Raw genomic sequence first — 18,282 nt, 5'->3', positions numbered from 1 at the left:
ATACAATAAAAACTATTAAGTCTCATGGCTCTTATTATTATTTAATTTAATTATTTTACATTTTAAGTATTATTTCATGGTATTTAATATATGTGGTTTTATTACTGTTGGAGCAGGGTGTACATAATCCTTCAGCATTTTCAAAAACAGCACAGAAAAGCAGTAATCCTTCAGAACAAAGGTGCATAAATTAGAATTGTCCCACTGAGCAGATGTTTATCATTAGACGGGCGATGTGACTCCGTCAAGACAGGCCTGTAATGAAACACTGGCACATGTTTAAAAGATGCTTAAAGGCAGCTGAAAGCAGAGCAGTCATGATAAACATCTTTAATTTACAGAACATCTAATTCCTAAATGTTTGACTCATACACTTAATTTGGCTGCGGATTCATTACTCACCATTTCCAAACTGATGGAGCCCCCGCCCCCATCTAAAGCCCATCTTTCTCTCCTACTCCCCCTTTCTCTGTCTTCCTTTTTCCCTCTCCATCACACACAGCCCTTACTGAAAATTAGCCCAATTTAGCCCATCACTAATGGCCCCGATGCCCGCCGCCCTACAACTAATGGCACTGGGTCTTTTCCTTCATTTATGACCAGTAACTAAGTCTCTGTTGTTTCAAAGCAAATTTGCACACTAAGAGCCCCAATTTCTGACAATTAATTCTGTTGTGCTCATACGACGTGGCTTTTAATTACTGTATAAAAAAGCAAGCACCTGGGACTGCAGCCTCCTGAGTGATTCATGATGATGTGGTGGCAGATTCAGAAATATTAAATAACAAATATTTTGCAATGTGCTTGGATCTTTTATCTGGACTCAGGTTGATTTTCCATGTGACATTTTTAAAAAGGGCATTCCAGATGTTAAATGAAAAATGCAAACAAACATCTTATATTCTAATATTAACCTTAGGAATTATTACTTGTCATAGAGTAGATGGTTTTGTTTGAAGTGATTTAGTGTTGTGGCAGCAGTCCCCCTGGAGGAACCCGAGGTTAAATGCTTTTATGATACAATTATCCTCTTGAGACCCAGCTATTCATTTTTATGTCTAGTATAGTGCAGTATAGTTTTTTTGTAGTATCTCTGAGACTATTTTTGACAGTTTTGCATTCTATATAATATAATATAATATAATATAATATAATATAATATAATATAATATAATATAATAGCCTATGATATAATAGCCTATAATATAATATAATATAATAGCCTATGATATAATAGCCTATAAAAAAAAAAAAAAAAAAAAAAAAAAAAAAAAAAAAAAAAAAAAAAAAAAAAAAAAAAATAATAAAAATGAATAAAATAAAAATTTCTTGAAATAAAGTAAATGTTAACTAAAACGCTCACTTTTTGCCCAGAAAACATTTCTCATTTTAATTTGGTTTTACTAAAATGACTTAAACTAGTTTTTTTATGTTTGTTTTAATAAAATAAAAATTTATAAAAAATGATGTAGCCATATATAAAAATTAAGACTACACAAAACTCCAAAAACAAAAATAAAACCTAATTGACTATATTAATAAATATATTAATAATTGAATATTAATAAAAACTTAATATAATCTCAATTATACTAAAAATAACACTAATTACATAACAAATGGACATGGTATAATAATTTTAGTGTATATTATTTCATTTCATGAGAAAAATTAAACCACAGAGTGACACGAAACGAACCGTGTGCACCTCTGAAACAAGGAAATGTGATATATTGATTTTAATTATGCAAGAATAAAGAGTAAACTGTAAAGAAAAAAATTTAAAGAAACATAAAAACAAAAAATCATTGGAGTGTTTTACAAGAAAATAATATAGTCTTTATACTTTGAAATTTCACTTTCTAGCTGTTTCTTTCTAATTGTGAAATTTACTAGCAACTTGTGAGTGAAAATTGTTTCTAGCTGTTAATAATATATAACGTACACAATGTACAGAGAGGGTTATAATGGAGCTGGACTGAGATCAAATTAACTCCAGTTTCTGGATTACACCTGTTTGGGAATCTTGGCAGCTAACTAATAACTAAAAGTAACATCTGCTTATTTACATATTCAAAGAAAGCTAATTACAAAAACAAGAGCCATCCTCAACACAAAAAGCCAACAAGCAACATGCGTTCGCATGTCGTTTCACCGGCAGCATTTTTAGACACTATTCTTAGAATTCAATAGAAGCTTAACTTCTAACTAATTGACTTAATTGCTTATCCTCGTACCTTAAAATTAGTATGATCTCAGACCAAAAGTCCTTTTTGTGCATTTGTGCGAGTACAAATTGAGTATGTCATTTTTAGTTACTGAGTCAGAGCGTCATAGTCATCAGCATACGAGACATGACAGGAATACCTGCAAATGTGTAGCGAGGCAAAAGTGTATCCATGAGTCAGACTCTGAACACAAAGCATACAGCCGCTAGAACACCAACAATTCTTTAACTCTTTAAATTACATTTAAGATTCAAGTTTCAAGATTTTTATTTGTGACATACACAATTATATAGAGCATATATAACCAGCAGTGAAATGTGAGTTTAAGATAAAACAGCAATTGTTTTACCAAGTTGTACACTTAAAAATAGTTCTTTATTTGCCTCTATCATCCACAAAATTGGTTCTTTTAATAACTGTTCACTAGGATTAGCAACTAGATACCAGGGTGGTCCCCTGATAACTAAATTTTGCCCTATGGGGCCCTCTATTTTCCTGATTTGCATCACCAGTAGGAATTTGTGAGTGACGTAAGCCAACCGACAATGACGACATTCAGCAGCTGGAAGGTAGAGAACTACCTGGACTTCAGCAATGGTCAATCTATCGCTGTTTTCTATGTTCATGGAATTAGTTTGTGGAGTAAGTGTATGTTTGAAGTCATCATCTGATTGGTTGAATTCTACAGGATTTCCTGGGAGGTGTGTGTGTTGAGTTTTTTAACGCTCCACCTGGAAACAAAGATGAAGAAGAACACAGCCGTCGTGTTTACAACTGTGACAATGCATGTTTATCAGGATCAACTAAGCGCTAGATTTTCAAAACTATGTGAAATATGTAAAGTTCACGACTCTTGTGTCTCACTGGTGTTATTGTGGGGACATTTTCACATACCTAAACATGATGCGCCCAATCAGTCTTCCATCAGTCTGAAGGTCTGGCTACATAAGACTATATGGCATGTGGCCAATCAATGTATAGTTCCTATTGTGCTGGGTTAGACCCTACTCCAAAGTAGGAGGTAATTTAGTCCCAGTTTCCCCAAAAGGCATTCCATTAACTAAAATCATAAATGCCTGCAATGCAAACACACCAAAAAGCGGGAACACATGCCATACAAAACACCAGCACCTGCCATTTTAAAAAGCTGCACAGAGACACAGTTTACATAAACTTACTCCACAACCATGGAAAATAGTGATAGATGGATCAATGGCGAATTCCAGGTACTTCTCCATCCTTCATCCTTCATATTAGTGGAAGTAGGGTAGCCACTTTTTGGCGTGTGTGCACTGCAGGACTAGAAACTGTTTTGGTTCTAGGAACTCTGTTTGGAGAAATTAAATTAGTTCCTACTTCAGAGTACGGTCTAAAATAGTTCGATAGGAACTAATAGTGATGTTAAGTGTATACTGATTGGCCAAACGCATACGAAATGTAAAAATATTTACTCCACGAACATGGAAAACAACGATAATGGCATTTAGCTACCTGCTGTCTGCAGCACTGTTCTTTTAGGCTGGCCACACACTAGACAATTTTAAGGTCAATTTTAAGCCCAATTTGCATCCCTGAACAATCGGGGGGTGTGGCCTGATTCACGGCCTGTCACACTATTTGTCCAAAAAGTCCTCTATTGTGTGATATCATTACTATTTATCTGCTCCTGAGACAGAGTGTCCCTAAAAACAAGTCATGTTTAATATTTACGACTCTTGATCGGGCTGCTTCTGACGTGATACCCGCGATAGCCAATGAGAGTGAGCAAGCGTCACCTACCAGATGTTGCGTCCTTCTATAGATGAAACTTGGCAGCCAGCAAACATATCACGACAGCAGAATACATCACCCATATTCTTGACGTCGATTGTCCTCTATTTGTTTTTCTTCTCTAGTCACGTTTGATCTCGCCAGTGTCTGTGAGATCACGTGTCACTGTGAAATCGTTCCTACTATCATCAAGTGTGTGGTCTCGTGGTCTCTTTGAATCATCTGTGTGTGTTCAGAGGCTATAAGGCTAAAAATCGGTTGAACTGTTTTGATGTCTGTGGTCTCCCATGGTTTTAAAATCGTTTAAGATCGGTCAGCGGTCAGCCTTACACTGCAGATTGTCATTTAGTCAGATTTTCATGCTCTTTCAATCATTTAAATTGTTCGTTTTCATTACATCTCCATTATCACGAAACCCACAACACTGATGTTTGTAAATGCCGCGAATAAAGAATAATGCAACCAGGAAAATGGCCAGAGGGAGAAATTGGTAATAATAATCTAATAATCTAAACACCCTTTTTCACTGTAAAGAACCATGCAATAGAAAGATTCCACAGTGTTCCAAGATTGCAATGTTGAAGATTCTTTATGGAGCCAATAAGGAACACCACTTTGGAACCTTTATTTTTAAAAGCATTCTGAGCTTATGTTCGGTTACTTACCAAAGTGGCCAACTATTATGCTGGCATCATAAATGCAATGTAGCAATATAAAACAATGAACTATGAAACGTCTGTCCTATATGTCCTTTAGATACACATGTCCAATAGAGGGGTAGGTGGAAAGGGCGAGTGGGTAACCGCCCACTCCTGAGCACCATCAGAACAGGACTTACAGCTGAATGGGCCACCAACCTCAGGCAAGAGTGTAATCAGCAGGAAATAGAGGCAAGAGGGACAGATTTGAGGGCATCACCACGTAAAGACACGCATGCACATATGCACAAATACACACAGAAACGCACACACGTACGTGCCCCAGGGTACCACTGCATCTCCACTGCAGTGTCAGAGCGGCTGATAATCCTGACACGTAAGCAGCTGGCAGGACGAGAGCGACATGGGAAGTTAGTTATTACTGTTATCATCATAACTATTATCATTATCAGCCTGAGCAGCAGCAGGTCCCCTTCATCTGGGAGCGGTGCGTCATACGGCTGGGTCGAAACCATGAAGTGCCAGGAAGCAACCTGCACTGAATGTAAAATACAAAGACTGGGGGAAAATAGGGTTGATTCACTCCATTCTTTCAATTTCTCTGCCTCTCCCTATTTCGGTCTCCCTCACCCCCTCCTCCTCTCGTCGCTCTTGCCCTTCTTCTCAATTTTATGTTTTTCTTTGACTAGCACGGATCCATTTCTCTGCTTTTTAAGGATTTGCACTATGTCTCCTTCTCCGTTTGGGACACTGTGACATAATGAAAGCACCTACATGTCCTCTCATACATCTATTTTCTTTGCCGGTCACACGCTCGCGCCCCCTCGCCATGTATACCGCGGTAAGGCCGCACCACTGTACACTGGTGGGCTGAATGCTCATGCCTGTCAGAGACAAAGAACCACCAGCTGTCTTGTCTCTCTCAAACACCGTCTTTCTCCGTTCCTCCCCCACTGAACGACATTTGAACCCCCGCAAGAGTTTATTCGCGTTCTTCGGAGACTAGCATTTTTTCTCTTATCTCCGATTGGCACATATCGGAAGGGCGAAAGGAATCGTCATATTTGGTTTTTTGGATGTCTCCCACTCCAACAACCCACAGCCTGCTGCTAACACGGCACACAATGCCCGTCATTACGCTTTAGGGCGCCAAACCAGAGAGGGTGACTTACTGCTGCCATCAAGTGGCCTTCGGAGAAACTGCAACCTGTTGCTCGGATTCACGTTAAACCTCTACTGTAGTGTAAGCAGGCCAAAGCCTGTAGAAATTGAAAATAAAGAAATGTAATAAGATAAAAAAATACAGGAACTTATTAAAACAAATAAAAATATTGAAATTAAGTAATTTTTAACTAATTGAATTAAAAAGAATTGCCAGCAAATGTACATTTTTTATATTTACGAATTCATTTATTTTTATATTCATTTTTTCCCACATGTATTTATTTCAGTTTTCTTAATTTACTCTTACATGTCTTACTTTTCTGTGTGCAACATGAAAATTAAGCAGATGGCACCTGCATCTGCCTTGTAGTGCTGCATTTTCTATAGGCCTATACTAGAAAATAGTCTATATTCAAACAGCATCTGCATTAACTATAATCTATAATCTGATTCTCTTAGTTCATTTAGATAAGATGGTTATACTAAAACTAATTTTTATAAAATGCATCACAAACTCACTTTCTCACGTAATTGCCTTTAGGGTGTATAAGAACTTTTATTATAGCAATTAAAACTGTACTTACCGGTTTCAGTCATCTAAGCAGTGTCGCTCACTTTCCCAGAAGTCAAATAAAAAATGTTGTCAATAACCTGGTCTTGCAGGGTTTGAAGTAAACACACTTTCCAACAGTGTGCTAGGCTGTCTGTAAATAACATTAATGATTATGGATGTCAAGTACATAATTGACTGAGGAGGTGGACGCTGGAGGTTTATCTTTCCCGGGGGGGTTAATCAGGTTAAGTACAATGTTGTCATGTGTGCTTGACGCTAATCCTGCCTAATCTAAGGACATTATCTTGATACATATTCGAAAGGTGGAAAGATTAATGCTTCAGAAACAAAATGCACACCAGAGATGTGACAAGAATATGTTATCTGGATTAAAACTGATTTTATGTTCCCGGCCCACGTGCCTGTGGGACAGGACTCCTCATCCTCCTGAGGGTTTTTAATACTCTGTCGGATGTGACTGATCAACTTGAACAAAGCTCTGAGGCGAATGCAAATTTCATGGTGTCTTCTAAAATAAACATGTTATAAATATGTGTGTACTGTAATGCTACTACATATGTTTCTCTCTCTCTGTCTTTTGTTATGCATTGCTCTAATTCACTCAAGAATAACCTGATTTGTTTTTTTTGGATGTTTTGTTATTGTGGTGGCTGAATGGTTAAGGGTGTGGCCTGCTAACACAAGCGTGAGATCATTTTGTACAGTAGTACAGTAGGAGTGAACCATGACCTGGAAGCATAGTGACTATCAGTAACTAAGCATTTCACTACACAATTTTGAAAGGTAATATCTAAAACTGAACGGCCTTGGAGCTTCTACAGCATGAGCGTAGACTGGTGTATTTTGACCCAGCTATTTGACATGAATCATTCATGCACCGTAATTGTGGAGCACACCGTTTTAAGTTAGTAAATGTCCTCTAGTATAACCCTATCCGTGATCTTCAGAATGAAGCTCATCTTTATCTGTGTCCATCCTGCTCTGTAGACATTCAGACCAGAGAAGCTCTGATAAAATGCCACCATCGGATCAGTGAGCCTGATAAATGTCAGTAAACTCAAGTTTACTTGAGTCAAAGACATAACTTTGGGGAGAAAAACAGGATGGTATTTAGAGGCAGAAAATAGAAGCACTCTGTACTTGATGGAAAAGATAATCCACAAAGCAGGCCTATATATGTATACAAAACTAGTGACTGATGTTGTATCTTCAACTTTCTAACTATAATTTGTAGCCAGTAAAGTTTTTAGACAGTTTATCTCAATATTAACACTTAAAAAATGTAGAAATTGGTTTATGGGGTTTCTCTTACGTTTCCCACAATTGTTTTAATAAAGGCCTTGTATAATATAGGCTTATTAATATGCTCAAAAAAAAAAAAAAAAAAAGAGTCTAACTGCCTGCAGTGAATTATGCATAATTATTCAATTTAAACTTAATTAAATATAATTAACTTGAATATAATCCTTATGGTGATTTGCTATGTAATGTAACATCAATTCTCTATACTTCAGCCTCAAGCATTTCTGCTCCACGCAGTGCTTGTCTGACATTATCCAATTCAATAATAATGGTTGCCTACAACTATGGGAACTTCTAATCTAAAATAAAGAAATTAATATTATGAATGCTAAAGTACATTTATAAAAAGTTTACAGTTTCTGATGCAATATGAGTTTTACACTCAGGGAAAGCATTTTTACACTTTTAAACCAAAAGAGAGTTTTATTAAGGGAAAATGATTCTCAAGTCAGCATACATTATTCTGTCTATTTTCAGACAAGGATTTATTAGTAATATTTTGGTGCCCAGTAAAAAGGGCCTAGTGTTGCCCTGCTGTGAACATTTCTCTGGTAAATTGACAAAAATAACAAAAAACCAGCTACATAAGACTAAACTGGGTGCATATAATTGTAACTCTATACTTAATGTCAGAACATCTGTTTTCATGAGATCTTTACATGAAGTAGTTTTAAAAAAATGTCTGACTGAGAGACTGTTTGTGCCTTTTATTTTGAATTCATTGCACGCGCTTTATATCATCCGCCCCCTTTACAGCCAGTCAGATCATTTCTTGGGAAAAGAAACGAGGGAATTGTGTTGGAAACGGTATCGTGAAAGTTTTAAAGAATTGGCAGTGGCGTATACAGTGAGAGTGTGTGTCTCGTTACTGATAAGAACTGACAGTTATAAAGTGAGCTTGCCGGAAGATTTTCCTTTCAGCCAATGCAGCCGCCCCACAGCAAACAACAGAGAAGAAATCCATATTGATTGGAGGCAGCTGACTCAAAGACATGACCGAAGTTCACATTAGTGACACATTATTCAACTCTTGTGGTGACCAAGCATTTCTTTTCGAAAGGCCTTCAAAATGGGAGATTATGCTCGCTAAATCTCCGCAGTAAACAGCTTTGTGTGTAGTGTGTGCGAGTGATTACCGGCGGTGAGTTTTCCGATCCAGAGCAGGTAATTGCTTCTGACTCATATGAGACCTGCAGGTGTGCTGATAAAGAGCGACAGTGCGCATGCGCACATTTGTCAAAAAAAAATTAATCTTTCTTTATTTACATAAATTACGATGAATTTTATAATATCGGAATTGAAAATACTTTTTTGCCTTTTCACTCTGAAACTTTATTTATTGTTTGTTTATTTTTGTGTCGGGTTTCTCTTTCTTGTAGCTCTGGAGAATGGAGCGTAGGAGCAGAACTCGTGTTGCGGTGATAGGAGGCGGGCCGGCGGGGCTTTGCGCCGCGCGACACATCCTGTCTAGGCCCGAGGCCTTTGATCCACCCGTGGTGTATGAAATGACCGATCATTTGGGTGGGACGTGGTTCTATGAGGAACGAGTGGGTACATATGACAATGGGTATCCCATCCACAGCAGTATGTATAGGGACCTCAGGTAGAGAGCAATATGTTGTTCCTATCCCTGCCGAGAATAAAAGCATCTTAAACTTGCCTTAGACTGGTCTAGCTGGTCTGATCTCCCAAACTGACAAGCAGAATTAACCCCAAAGTTTAAACCCCATTAAAACAAGCAGACTTGACCAACAGAACAGCAAACAAGTCTAGGTTTAAGATGTTTTTTATTATTATTCTGAGCAGGGAATTTATTTATCATCATTTTTGTACTTTAGTTAACTTTATGTACTATAAAAAAAATAATCTGTTTTAAGACCAATTTGCCTAAGGAGATCATGATGTTCCCTGATTTTCCCTTTGATGACCGCCTGCCTTCTTTTTTGCACCATACGTCGGTTCAGCAGTATTTGGAAAAATACTGTGAGAAACATGATATTGCTCGTCATATCAAGGTATGTGTTTGTCTTTATTCTAAATTCTGTGTCTATAATGAAAAGGAATAGAAAATTATGCATTAGGGTAATGTACCTATTAAGCTCACGTACCCATTAAGCACACTTCCATTTTGAGCTCAGATTATAAAAAGAGAAAGTAATGCATTATCATACTTGATGTCTTAACCAATTGATCTGTTTGTTACTACATACCTCCTGTTATTTCAAGTCAGTCATTGCACACTGAGATATGAGTCTTCATGTGTTCATGCTGTCTGAAAACTTTCATCAATAGAAGAGCCCTTTAAATCTGCAAGTCTTTCTTTTGGGTAAATTTAGCTACTTACAGTTAAATAAAGAGATTATTGCTTAGACGTTTGCATATTATAACCTGGAACGTGGATGTGGGAAATAATTACAGTTAGATCCAAAAGATAGTTTTAGCAAAACAGCGCAGATGCTACAGAACACAGTTAGCTGAATAGCTGTATAAAAGTGTGCTACGCTAATTTATTACTTCACAGGCATTACTGGCTTGTACTTTTAAATGCATAATATTTTAAATTGACAGTTTATTGCTGGTCTGTGGTTTTTATACTGCTGTAATTTTTAAAGATTTCATATAAGCTGAGCTTAAAGGGTGCACTACTATGAAAATCACACAGCTTCAGTGTGACATAAATTAGAAAAAAAATATTTCATACATATTGTTAATAATAGTTTTTCATAATAAAATATGTATATAAACTTAATACATGATCTAGATTATTTATTTTGCAAAGTAATAAATATTACATGAAATTTATTAAAAATTGTTGCTGCTCCAATTAAGCTAAGTGTGCTCTCTTTAAGCGCTTAACTCTTAACCACAGTGAAAGTCTATGTAAATACTTCATAAACAGATTTCACACATAAACTGATGGTTGTCACTTTAAATTAATCTTTATAAAATGGTAAATAACTTATTTTCACAGCTTTAAGATGACAAAATCTAGACACAACTATAGTTTATGCTAAGATGAAAGAGGCATGTCATCCATTCAAAGAAGGAGCCAACAGAAACCTGTCGTATCTGTCCAGCAAAAAAGGCTGGAATACACTACAGGACTTTTAAAATTTGAACAGATTTTTAAAACACCAGTGGATGATGTGATCCTCAGTCGTTTAGTGTATGATGGCCAGTTTACCCTTGTAACTTGTAAATAGTCGCGAAGGAAAACTGGGCATCATACACTAAACGACTGAGGATCATACACTACCAGACCTTCAAGTTGTTTCGAACACAACAAACTCATCCAGAAACGTGCACATTGTTGCTAGGAGACACTTGAAATGGAAGGAAATGAAAACAATATGCGTTCTAAAATTGTCTGAAAATATCAAACATGTTTGATCTCCTCCGACTGGATGGAGTCAAAGTCTGAAGCTAAAAAATCATGTCTGTGTCCATCATACACTATGTGATTTTCTATGAAATCAGTCGACTCAAATCTGCAGACTGGCTCTGAGGCTTCTTTGGCAGCTAGCGTCAACTTCTCCAGACTGTAAATCGGTGGATAATTGGAGCAAAAATTCATCCCCATGAATGAAATTTTATTGGTTTGTTTTATTTGATTTCTGAATTTTCGAAACATGGACTAGTCTAGATGTTGCAATGTGCTTAAATGACAGTTCACTATGACTATATAACTGATCAAATTGAATGCCTCGTTGCTTGATTTTAGTGTTGTTTTTTTGTGATTGACTAAGTAATTTCACATATTTTTTAGTTATTCTTTAAAAAGGTTGTTTAAAATAAACAAGAATTTTGAATAAAACATGATGTGAGCTTAATGGGAACAGGGTGTGCTTAAAGGGTACAAAAATGTACCCATTAAGCACAGCCAGAACTTTTGCATTTAATGATGTGTATATCTTAATTGAAATGCTTTTATCATTTAAAATAAAATGAAATATTTTTGTGGGAGAGATTAATGTTTTATTTTAACATAACTTTTTGTACTGAAACCAATGTCTTGTGCACTTAAAATGTCTCAGTGTAGATTTTGATGAGATTAATAGGTATGTTTACCCTACTTCACTTCATCAATGGATCCTCCGCAGTGAATGGGTGCCGTCAGATTGAGAGTCCAAACAGTTAATAAGAGCATAACAACAACCCACATGACTCCTGTCCATCAATTAATATTTTATAAAGTGCAAACGTGCATTTTTGTAATAAGTCCATCATTAAGAAGTTTTTTCCTTCAAACCATTCCCATATCCATAATATTGCGGTGAAAAAGTTAGCTGTCTGAATCAGGAGAGGAATTTGTACAGATCAACTTTACTCAGTCCAAAACAGTTCTTAACAAATGTTGGTGGATCATAATGTGAGAAGACAGCAAGGAATGAAATTTTGATTATTGAATATGGATGTGTATTTTGGCCAGAAGCAACATTTTAAAGTTAAAATGCCTTGTTTCTTACAAACACTCAGTATTTTTTGCTTTGATGTTAATTGACAAGACATTAATCGATGGACTGGAGTCATGTGGATTGCTTGTGGATTTTTGTGATGTTTTTGTCAGCTGTTTGAACTCTCATTCTTGATGGCACCCATTCACTGCTGAGGACCCATTTGCCAATTTGTAATTATTATTTTTTTTTTTAATCAATGAAGAAACAAACTCATTTTGGATGGCCAGAGGGTGAGTGCATTTAAAGCAAATTTAAATTTTTGGCTAAACTACTTCTTGAATCAATCCCCTAGTAAACGGCTCTTTTATTGCAAGAAACGTAGACTGGCATTGCAGGTTTTTATGTCTAAGTTTAATAAACACAAATAAACCCTCCAGAGTACACTATTGTTAAAAACCAGTCCATCACTATCCCTGTGACTGTATATTTTGTAAAACCTAAACATAATGTCTCTACATATCTGAGAAAGAAGCAGAAAAAATCCAAAATAATGAGGGAAACTGATGATATTGGAAATTGTGAATGTATGAGAGGTAGAAACAAAATCAATATTGACGTGAATAACATTATGGATCAGTCATCATGCGATAAATGCTATTTGGCATGTGTCCATTTATTTGAAGTCTGAGAAAGCAATACATGACTCTCTTAGTCGACTCTTAGTCCAACTACATAAGACTCCAAATAAACTGTATTAGTCGAGTAAAAAGAGCTGTTAGGCAAATATTGTTGTTGAACCACTTGTGGCCAGAAAGTTGAGATCAGGCATGTAGGGGTCACTGCCATCAACGTCACCACAAAATCAAAGGACACGTCCAGTGTGTTTCGAGAAATGTTCCAGACAGTGTTACTAAGTATTTTTCTTACCACCGGAAGCAAGTATATTGCTTATGACAGGCCGCTTTGTCCCTCACAGTTCAACACCGTGGTGGAAAAGGTGAAGCCCGTCTCCATGGAGACGGAGACGGGGGGAGCTGTGACGTGGGAGGTAATTTCACGCAGCACACGTGGAGACCAGAACACGCAGACGTTCGACTCGGTGTTCGTCTGCAACGGGTGAGGGATGCCATCTTAAAGAGTCCTTTTATCTCCCAGACATGCTCAAATGGACACAACTGCATCTAATCTCCAATTGCAGCTTCGCTGTGATGTTCTAAATGCATAGCATTATTCAAAGAGTGGCATGTTCATTTACCCCATGATATACCCAGAGGCTTTTATCTGGCTGAATTCTCGCAGAGGTGATGTGAATAGGTATTATGTTATGCATTCATGTGGCATTTCTGTGAGGGAATTCAGAAGACCACAGGAGCCCTTTAGCGTCTTAGCGCTGACTCATATTTCCTTCCTCTTTCTGCAGGCATTACTCCGACCCCCACCTGCCCTACATTCCTGGAATAGAGCATTTTAAAGGTACAACAAATGATCACTGATCACTACAAATGCATAACCTTGAAAGCCCCAACCATTAGTCTCATTACACCTCTGCATCTTCCCTTTTATGTCTCTGTCTCTCATCTTCTTGCATTTATCTGTGCCTTCTTCAACTGCTGTTTTGCAGGGAAAGTCTTGCACAGCCACTCGTACCGCTATCCAGAGCCCTTCGCCAACAAGTCCGTTGTGGTCTTGGGGGCCAGAGCATCTGGTGTGGATATTTCCATTGAGTTAGCCCGAGTTAATGCTCAGGTTTGTGGCTTAGCTTCCTTTTTTATAATGTCACATACCATTTTAAATGCCACAGCTTTGTTTGGTTGTAAATGAAAGGGTTGGGCACCTGAAAACAAAAATCTATCATTATTTACTCACCCTTCATGCTGTTCCAGAGCCGAATGACTTTCTTTTCACTGAGGAACACAAAAGATGTTAGTTCATGCTGCTCGGAATCGTGACGGATGCTGACAAGCTCCAAAAAATGACCAAAAGCACCATAAAAGCAGATGTACAATATTCAAAGCTTTGAAGTTTTAGTGTCCTTGATATGCTATTATAGGTTTTATTAAGATTTTATTCATTTGGTTTGATTTTAATATTTCCCATTTTTTATTTTAGTTAAAGTTTAGTCATTTTTTGTGTTAAATTTTTATTCGATTTTATGTATGAAGAGTTTTATTAACTTTTATTTCAGTTTTATTACTTATTACTAGTTAAACTAAAAAATGAGAAATGTTGCCTCGGCAACTAGTTGAAATAAAACAAGTTTTTTTTTTTTTTTTTTTCAAGTATAAAAAAATGTGTTTTATGGTTTTAATTTTAGTTAAGAATAATAACAGTGATTCAAGGTCTTTTGAAGTCATAAAAGTATAACAGATCCATTTTTAAAGTTTGCATGAAGTGAAAATTCACTCTATTTTATAATGCATGTCGCAGATCTTATTGTTAACAATTTCCATGTTTTCCTTTTTCTTGTCTGTCTTACTTTTTTGTTTGTTTAATAAAAATGTCATAACTGGATATGTACTAGGTTTCTCCAATAACTGAATCTCCTTAAATCCCACGCCTGCAAGCTCACGTTCATCTGCCTCCACTTTTGAGTGCAACACATATCTCTAAAAACAATCAGCAAACGATAGACAGAACCAAGTCTTCGCCCTGCACAATATTTCTCAATATTGTGTTACACTCGGATGAACGTCACAATATGGAAGAAAAAATGTGTCACTACTTTCTACTTCCATTTTATAGTGACTTTAAACCTTCCAACCCATGCATTTTTTATTTTGAAAAGATCAGTATGAACATTTCTTCCTTTGAGTTTCACCAAAAAAAAAAATGAAAGTCATATGGGTTTAGAACAAACTGAGTGTGAATAAATAATAACAGAAATGCTATTTTTGATTGCCGTATCCCTTTGTGTTGTTCATTTTATCCATCTCATTGGTTAACATTTAAAATCTTAAACGCTTTGAATCGGTCTTTACTGATTTTGGCCTCACGGATAAGTGACTGAGATTGAGTGACTGTTTTTCAATTTCTTATCTGCAAATGTTTTTCTCATTCTAGGTGATTCTAAGCCATAACACACCAACCATGTCCTTACCTCCTCCTCTGGGTATCCGGCAGGCCTGCGCTGTTGTTGGGGTTTTAGAGGACGGATCTTTACAGTTCCAGGACGGATCAGTGACCCAGGCTGATATTCTTCTGTTCTGTACAGGATACAACTTTAACTTCCCTTTCCTTTGTCCATCAGAGCTGGGACTGGATGTACAGGATCTTTTTGTAACTCCACTCTACAAGTATTTGCTGCCCCCTGGCTTCCCTTCAATTTTTTTTATTGGCATTTGCAAAATTATTTGCCCTTTCCTACATTTTGACTGTCAGGTGAGCAGAGAGGAAACACAATATGATTTGAATACTGAATGGGACTGATTCTCACTCTGATGTTCTTGTTTTTATCCATAGGTTAAGTTTGCTCTTGCTGTCCTGGAGGGCTCAGTAAAGCTGCCCACCCAGGAAGAGATGGAGAAGGAAGTGCAGAGAGAGATGCAACGAAAACTAGACACAGGTGTGCAGGTGAAGCACCTCCTCAATTTGGACAAGGATCAGTGGGATTATTACCTGGATCTGGCCAGGGTGGGCCGATTCACACCCCCGCAGCCAGTGTTTGAGAGTCTCTATGGAGAGGTGGGCAGACAGAGGCAGAAAGACCCACAGAAATACAGACAAATCAACTTTAGGCTCATTGATGCCACACAGTGGGAGCTTTTGGAAGCTCCACCAGAACAGACAGATTGAGTTTAGCTACAGTCTGAGGACAAATGATATTTACACTGTATAGCTTTCTTTTTATATGAAAAGAAAGTCTGTAGAAATGCTGAAGGAAGAACATAAAAACTCTTAATTAAAAAAATACTATATATATATATATATATATATATATATATACATATATGTAAGTATATATATATATATATATATATATAAAATAGATCAAAGTTATATATATATATATATATAGTGTGTGAATTATCAATAATATACATATATATATATATATATATATATATATATATACACACACACACACACACACACACACACACACACACACACGTTTCTAACTATATATTTTTATATGATAGATGGATGTCAAGATTTGACATTAATTTTTTTTCTATTACTTTTTAACAAATGATAATAAAAAAACATACACAAGATCAACTTAAATAAAAATAAAAAAAATTAAAATTAAAACCTTGATTGTCATAATGTCTTACTATTAATATTCTTATTTTGCTTGAATGACATATGAGCTCCACAAGTAATATATTTCTATAAAATGCTTTGCATCAATGACCCATACAGCCTACATAGCTTATATATGTACGTAAATGGGTTAGTGACATAACACTTCTTATTTTCTGTCTAGGAAACTATCCAAAAAAAAAGATAGAGGTCTCAAAAAAATGTGAAACATTCCTAGAGGAAAAAAATGTTGGTATATATATTTTTGGCATTATCTATTTTTTTTTTTAAACGCACTTAGAACAGTGTTGTTGACATGCTATAACACTTCTTTAGAAGATAATGTCTTACTATTTATTTAATGGATATACAGCTTGACGTTTTATAGTCATTAAAATCATTTTATAGATTAATATTTCATTTTTAAAAATTCCTTTCCATCATTTTATTTTTATTGTATGATCCTGCATAATAAAATCATTTCTTTTCCAAACGTTTTCCGTCTTCAATTTTAGTGAGTACTTTTGTTGCTAAATATTTTCAATACTTTAGTCCACTTTCAAACTGCATCAGCAACCTCGAGCTCCTCCAGAAATCTTCAAATATTTACACAGATGCGATGTGATTTTCTACATTATTGAAGCATTGCATCACAGCTTTCATCAGCAGTCTGAACAACACGCCACAGTCATGCAGACTTCTCCCAACATGTGAAATCGGACACCCACTTTCTCAACCCTTCCCAAACAGTCTTATCTGCACTTCCAGCTGTCACTAACACCATACAAAACATTAACGCACAGTTCAGACTTTAACTGCAGCGTCTGACTCCACAATTTCAGACGATCGATATCGATAAAAACTCGCCGTAAACTTGTGGTTCAAGAAAACTTACTTGAAGAAAGACGGACGGAGGGCGGGAGGAAAGGGAAAGCCAGAGGGGTGTTTCCTCTCCAGCAGAGGAAGGATTGAAGTAGTGAAAAATAACTCATTAAACAGCGTGAAAAGTTGAAATACATTGAATTTAAGTTGACAGTCGCGATGTCGACATCAGTTTTACGATAAAAGGTGAGTGAATTCATGTCCTCCTAAAAACTAAAAGAAAAGACAACAGGAACCGGAGGCTCAGCCACGATACGATCCAACTTTGTCACGTCTAAAATTTAATATAAAATTTATGATGAATAGAAAAACATTTTAGTGGTTTCTTTTTAAGGATTTAAGTATGAGTCATGAAGCAAACAGAAACGCTAACGTTACTTCATTTTAACGTGACTTTTGAGTGTGCTGGGCTTGTTTTCTCTGAAAACCGGAATTTTAATGTAGCATGGCTTTCTTTAAAGGTCTGGAATAAAATTAAACGTCCTAGTGTCTTACTTGAAGGGTCATTTAATTTCATTTTGTCCCTCATGAACATGTAAACAATGATATTAACAGCGAAAACTTTTACTCTCTCTGCAGGCAATTTCTTATGTAGCCTGTGTATCTGTATACAGAAACAAAAAATGATTTATTTATTTTTTTCTCCATGAGAATGTCTTTTGGCCTGTTGCCAGCCATGTTTCCAAATTCTCCTGAAGTATGTTATGAAATATGACCTTTATGATTTCTAAATTTGCTATAAATCTGTCAACTGTTGCCTTTTCCAGCCAACCACATCCCATCATACACTACTGTTCAAAAGTTTGGGGTCCATTGTGCCATTTAAAGAAATTAATACTTTTGTTCAGCGAAAATGTATTAAATTGACCAAAAGTGACTCTTACATATTTACAACAAAAAAAAAAAGCAGAAAAACACTGATAATAATTAGAATTATGATTATCAGTTATTTTTGAGGGATCGTGTGTCAGACGTTTTTTTCCACAGAACATCAGAACTCAACTGTTTTCAACATTGATGATGTTGACAGAAATGTTTCTTGAACGGCAAATCAGCATATTAGA

The 18,282-nt window shown here is 36.2% G+C and overlaps 1 protein-coding gene across 2 annotated transcripts; it reads left to right on the top strand.

The window, feature by feature from the left end:
* The first annotated feature begins 1,555 nt into the window (after window positions 1–1,555).
* LOC109097900 (flavin-containing monooxygenase FMO GS-OX-like 2) lies at window positions 1,556–16,017 on the top strand. 2 transcript variants are annotated; one of them, XM_042732483.1, is made up of 8 exons: window positions 1,556–8,838; window positions 9,077–9,300; window positions 9,574–9,712; window positions 13,071–13,210; window positions 13,515–13,567; window positions 13,716–13,840; window positions 15,155–15,472; window positions 15,554–16,017. In XM_042732483.1, the coding sequence occupies exons 2-8, from the start codon at window positions 9,086–9,088 to the stop codon at window positions 15,884–15,886; spliced, it is 1,323 nt and encodes a 440-aa protein (XP_042588417.1). In that variant the 5' UTR covers window positions 1,556–8,838; window positions 9,077–9,085; the 3' UTR covers window positions 15,887–16,017. The 2 variants fall into 2 exon arrangements, with proteins under 2 accessions (XP_042588417.1, XP_042588416.1); XM_042732482.1 differs by having other exon boundaries at window positions 1,559–8,861; window positions 15,554–16,016.
* Window positions 16,018–18,282: the final 2,265 nt, after the last annotated feature.

Source organism: Cyprinus carpio, chromosome B10 (genome assembly GCF_018340385.1).
Source record: "Cyprinus carpio isolate SPL01 chromosome B10, ASM1834038v1, whole genome shotgun sequence".
In the NCBI taxonomy this organism is placed as follows: Eukaryota; Metazoa; Chordata; class Actinopteri; order Cypriniformes; family Cyprinidae; genus Cyprinus; species Cyprinus carpio.
Note: the sequence above shows the minus strand (reverse complement) of the source record. Positions and strands in the feature narration are given on the sequence as shown.